This window comes from Mus caroli, chromosome 17 (assembly GCF_900094665.2).
Source record: "Mus caroli chromosome 17, CAROLI_EIJ_v1.1, whole genome shotgun sequence".
NCBI classification, from domain to species: domain Eukaryota; kingdom Metazoa; phylum Chordata; class Mammalia; order Rodentia; family Muridae; genus Mus; species Mus caroli.
This window is the reverse complement of record NC_034586.1, coordinates 74,144,867-74,150,627: the sequence shown is the minus strand read 5'-3', so window position 1 is coordinate 74,150,627 and position 5,761 is coordinate 74,144,867. Positions and strand designations below refer to the sequence as shown.

At 43.6% G+C, this 5,761-nt stretch overlaps 1 protein-coding gene across 2 annotated transcripts in view; it reads left to right on the top strand.

Annotated features, from left to right (window-relative positions):
• Window positions 1-4,249: 4,249 nt before the first annotated feature.
• Fez2 (fasciculation and elongation protein zeta 2) overlaps window positions 4,250-5,761 on the top strand; it is a 40,393-nt gene continuing 38,881 nt past the window's right edge. For both annotated transcript variants that reach the window (XM_021186402.2, XM_021186403.2), the window contains exon 1: window positions 4,250-4,560. In XM_021186402.2, coding sequence (XP_021042061.1) covers window positions 4,310-4,560 — 251 coding nt within the window. In that variant the 5' untranslated portion in view covers window positions 4,250-4,309. The remainder of the gene's footprint in view (window positions 4,561-5,761) is intronic.

Sequence of the window (5,761 nt, the reverse complement as noted above, 5' to 3'; positions counted from 1 at the left end):
AGGGGCCAATAAGATGGCTTAGCAGGTAAAGATGCTTGTAGCCAAGCTCAACGATGTGAGCTCAAGGCTCAAAACTCACAGGACAGGAAAAACCCAACCCCTACAAACTGTCTTCTGACCTTTACATGTGTGTCCTGTGGTACTTGTGGGCACACGCGTGCATGTACAACATATACACACAAAATAAAAAAAATGTGAAAAACTAAAATTATTTTACATGTAGACTAGCTATTTTTCTTTATCCTCATTTTCTCCCCAGTTATATAGCAAATCTTGTCTTTAAAAAAAATAGCAAGAAATTTTGTAAAATTCTTGAACATCAAAACTTAGGAGGGAGACAGCAAGGTTGTAGGAGAAAATCCCAAAGGAGTAAAGTACCTCAATTATAATTTTTTTTTTATCATGCTCATCAGAGTAAATTTTGAGGGACAGCTCTCGTGGGCTTTGTGGGATATTGCTGGGTAATAAAATTGCTTTATCCTGATACTGTAGAAATTTTCAAATATTTCTATAATTAAATATACAGTTCCAAGTACATTTATCAAGTACAATGATGTGTATAGTAAATAAGTAACTATATCAGATCCAAAATACACTCTTTCACTGAAGAGCATCCCCTGACCTTGTGGGGATGTAATCCCAGCCTCCTGGAGTCTCTTCTGCTGCAGACTCCTCTGAGTCATCAGTTTCTCCTAGGCTGTTGTCTCCTTTGATGCTACCTGTCTCCAGACCTCCCCCATTACTCAAATGTCTCTCACTGTCCGTTTGTCTTTGTACTCAATATGATTTAGAAGAAACTCATTTCTCACCACCCTGCCCCCCAGGATGGTCAGTCTCTTGACAGCTAAAGATGCCCTATTTCCATTGAATTCCTTCTCAGAGTTATAGCCTCTGATGTTGCTCTGAAAACTCAACCGCACCAATGCCAATGGTCTATGTTATTAATGGTGCATCACTCTGCAGCGAAGTTAATTTATATCACAGTAGTGTGAAATATGGATTTACTTCAGAGGTAAAATAAGAGTTGACAAATTTTAAGGTCGGATGACGAACTGCCACCAATGTTACATTGTAGATGTCACTCAGAGAACAGCATTTGATGACACAGGACACACTCAGATATGTCCTCAGAGTGGCCACCTTCCTAGCTGTTCTGGTATCTTGTGGAGGATGAAGCTATAGCCAGTCATCCCGGCTCCTTCTTATGGTGGCCGTCAGGTTTAATGAAACCTCCACTCAATCATTAAAATGCAAACTGTAGCTGTTCACCAAAGACTCCCCCTGACAAATTTGAATAACCAGAATGAAATGTTGTTTATTAACAGATTTTTGGATTGTGTGTAGTCCATAGTCCAACATACAATACTTAACACATTTTTATGGGGTAAAATGTAACTTGATAAATGCTTACAATTTGTGATAATCAAATCAGGGTAATTATCATTTCCAACCCCTTAAAAATAATGGTTTCTTTGTGTGTGGTCTGCTCAAAAGTTTTTTTTTTTTTTTAAACAGGGAATCAAATCAAAAGAAGTCACCTTTTCCGTTTTGATGAGCAAACACATTTTTTTTTCTCCTTAAATTCATGGGTCAATATAGATTTCTGTTCTTTCTGTTTTTATTTTTCTTTCCTGTCGGTTGTGTTGTTGTTGATTTGTGTGTCTCTGCCTTTTCATACTTAAATAAACTTCAGTGTATTTCTCCTCTACACCCGCTGGTGTCCCCTCGGATGCCACCAGACCTCTGATGTCTCCAGACCTCCCCTCTACTCAACTAACTCAAGTATTTTGTAACTACTAAAAGAACCTCTTTCTGAGTTTTTCACTAGAAAATTTCCTTTATAGACCTTATCTGTTGCTTTATGGGCCTTTAGCATTTGCTAGGCATGGTACTTTGACAAGTAGACATTATATATATATATATATATATATATATATATATATTCCCTTTTAAAATGTAATTTTCTCTCATACAATACCTTTCTCCTCCCTCCACTCCTCCCAGTTACCCCCTCCCCCTCCTCCCTGGCTCCATTGCTCCTCTGTTTTCCATCAGAAGGGAGCAGGCTTCCCAGGGATATCAACTAAAGATGCAAGAAGAGGCACAGACCTTCACATCAAGGCTGGATGAGGCATCCTAGTAGGAGGACAAGCGTCTTAAGAGGAGGTAAAGGAGTCAGAGACACCACACCCCATTCCCACTGATGGCAGTCCTTTAAGAACCCCAGGCTACACAAGCACAGCCCATAAGCATGACCTAGCACAGCTGCACGCAGGCTCCATGCTTCAGGCTCGGTGAACACTCAGTATTTCCTTTCTTCAGTTCTGTATTTTCAGATTAATTATACGTTTAGGTGATTTACGTGTTAAATGATATACTTTTCCATTTTTTAAAAGTTTTCACTGCCGTACGTGATATGTAGGAATTTGACTGCACTGCACTGTAAAGGCTGAGATGTTGCCATTGTCAGCATTTGTGTGACATGTTATTTAACACATCCTAAAGCTGGTTTTCCATCTTCTCTAGTTTTGAATCAAGTGCTTGAAATTGTTTTTCTCAGATAACTTTTCTTTCTTTCAAAATTTAGTTTAAGTTTAAAACTTTACAAAAATCTTTTCCCTCTCATCTCCCCCCGACCCCCGGCCCCTAAATTCATGGCCTAATTTTCTTTAACTACCACTGGCACATGTACAAACTAACCTTTCTTAATCTATCAAATGAGGAGACTCCTTCACACATGATCATTTTCATAAAGGTCTCTAGGAGCTGGTAGGAAGTAAAATAGGTATAAAGTAAATAAGTTTGAGTGAGCCAACGCACAAAATAAGGCTCTCTGGAGTGATAAAGGAGGCCGGCTTCCTCGGGGGCCCCTGGTGATGGACTGTGTAAACCCGAAGCTGGTGCTTTGGTCCCCAGATCGGTGGCAGTGTAGGGAGCTAGAAGTTAGCTGAAGGGAGCAGCCTTGTCAGGAAGGAGAAGAAGTGCTGACAGGAAATACTGAGTGAAGGGGAGAGGGAACAGAAACTTGAAACTGGGTAGTTTCTAAAAAAGGCTGAGTCAAAGAGTCTAAAGAAAGGGTGGGCAGAAGAGCATGCATGGTACCACAGCATGACAGAAATGGGTCTCCTGTTGAATGTCTTCTTACATTCTACCACTTAACACTTCCTTTTGCCCGAGAAGGGGCAGGTATTGTTTGCAAGGCAATTTATTGGGCATTTTGTATTTAATTATGTATAAAACAAGCTCACTGGATTGAGTTGCCCAATAAATTTTTATATAATTCCTGAGTAGACATTATATATATATATGTGTGTGTGTGTGTGTGTATATATATATATATATATATATATATGTATTCCCTTTTAAAATGTACTTTTCTCTCATACAATACCTTTGACTGCAGTTTCCCCTCCCTCCTCTCCTCCCAGTTACCCCTCCCCCCTCCTCCCCAGCTGCATTGCTCCTCTGTTTTATAAACATTTTATAATATATTATTGAAAGATGTTTCACCCACTTGAATGACACATTTGAAGGAATAATGATTCTGTCTATTATTGGGCATTTACTGCATCTGCCTACTTTCCTTGATTTTTGTTGTAGTTAAATGCATGTGATAAAACTATAATCCTAGCCATCTTCAGGGTACAGTGTATACGACATACAACAATCACTGCTCTTTACCTCCATAGATAGTTTTATCTTGCAAGTAAATAAACAAATAAGAAGCTAGGTCTATGAAAAGAAAGCTTTCCATACCTCAGCCATGCTTTTACAAGATTTAATTTTCACTAAATTATAAAGCTCTGGCTACAGTAATGAAGAAGTGACCATGCATAGCGAGTAGGTGAGTATTTATTGTTGAGGCATTTTCTAAGTACTTTGAGCATATCCATTCACATAATTATTAGCAAGCATGCGCTTTGCACGTGGGAGAGATGTATTTGTGGAATGGATTTTGGTACCAAGCAAACATTTCCCAGAAAATCTTGTCAATCTAGATGGAGTGTCCATGCGGCAAAAGTCTGACAGTAAGTAGGTTTAAAGAAGTCTTCCTTTTAGCCACTTTTAGACAGGGACGCTGAGGGAAGTTGTTTCTAAATGCTCAAGAACATCGGAAGTGACTCAACTCAGTTAAGGTCTTCCAGAAGACTCAGGAAGGGAAGACTTTAAAGTCAGCTTGGGTCTCCGCTCAACCAAGAGCTGGAGGACAAGGGGCGTGGCCTCAAGTGGGCGGGTACCATTGGGGGCGTGGCCTGGAGGCGACAGGGCGTGGCTGTCTGGCCGGGGCGGGGCGCCGGCAGCGGGCGCGATGGCGGCTGACGGGGACTGGCAGGATTTCTATGAGTTCCAGGAGCCGGCCGGGAGTGTCCAGGAACAGGAGAACTGTAACGCGAGCCCGGAGGCTGGCGCGGGGGCACACGCGGGCGGCGACAGCTTCCCGGCGCTGGCTTCCAGCCTGGAGGAGAAGCTGAGCCTGTGCTTCCGCCCCACGTCGGAGGCCGAGCCCCCACGGGCGGCCGTGCGGCCCATCACGGAGTGCAGCCTCCTGCAAGGGGACGAGTGAGTGCGGGCCCGGGAGCGGGCGGGCGGGCGGGAGCGGCCCCAACCTCGCCCTGCCCCCGCCGCAGCCGGGAGTCCCCACAGGCCCCGCCCCGCGCCCTCCTTCCTCCTCGGCCGCTCCGAGCCCCGCCCCGGGGCTGCCGGCCTGGCCCGCTGGAGTTTAAATGCCCACTGCTGCCCTGCCTTCCTTCCCCTTGAACCCTCCTGCAGACCCCTGTGTGCTTCCTTGTGGAGACCCTGCCTCCTGGGGCACGTGTGGCTCCGTTCATTCATTCAACTCGCTTCTCTTAAAGCCCCTGTCATGGGGCCTGGTACTGGGGATGCTGGAGTGGGCATTGCTCCTCTCAAGTAGGACACAAAGTGGGATGGGACATAGGTTGGTTAAGCACGTGTTTTCCGAGTGTAATGAGTACTTTGATAGGTATATGTACGGGATACGGGAGATTTCAAAGGGGATGTCCGAATGAAGAATTTATAGAGAAAGCAAGCCACAAACTAAATCCTTGATGGAGATCTGGGAGTTAGGCAGAGTGCAGAGGTGTGAGTTACCATTGAAGTTACAGAAGTCTCTTGGGCTCACAAGAACAAACTGTCACAGAGGCAAAGAGTGAATGGTCGTCCTTACTAATGATATCTAATAGTGTATCCAGAAGACCAGTGCACAGCAGCAATGGCTCCAGTCTTCTCTCTGATTAGCTTCAGTGAAGACATTCACAGGGGTTGATTAAAGCGCCAATTACTGTTTGTTTAAATGAGAGTTGTAATTATGTACCGCGGCTTTGCGTCAAAAAGTAGCCAAAAGAATGGTGGGAGCCAGTGAGCTCGAGTGTTTTGTTTGCAGGGTGAGTGGAGACCCTAAGAGACTGGCCCTCTCAGAAGGTGATGGGTAGGACCGGTTTCCAGAACATTGGGAACACAATGGTGGCCGGAGACACTACATGTTAGTGAGGAGAATTGAAACAACAGCATTTTTTTATTACATCTTAATAATTTTGTGTGAGCACTTGTGTGATTGTGGACGGGTAAAGCAAGCCTGTCAGACGCATCCTTGGAAGTCCACTTGTACAGTTAGCTGCTGCTGCTTCTTTTTCTTCTTCTTCTTCTTCTTCTTCTTCTTTTTTTTTTTTTTTTTTTTTTTCTTTCTTCCTTTCTTCTTCTTCTTCTTCCCCAGTGTAACCTAGGCTAGTGTGGATCTCATTAA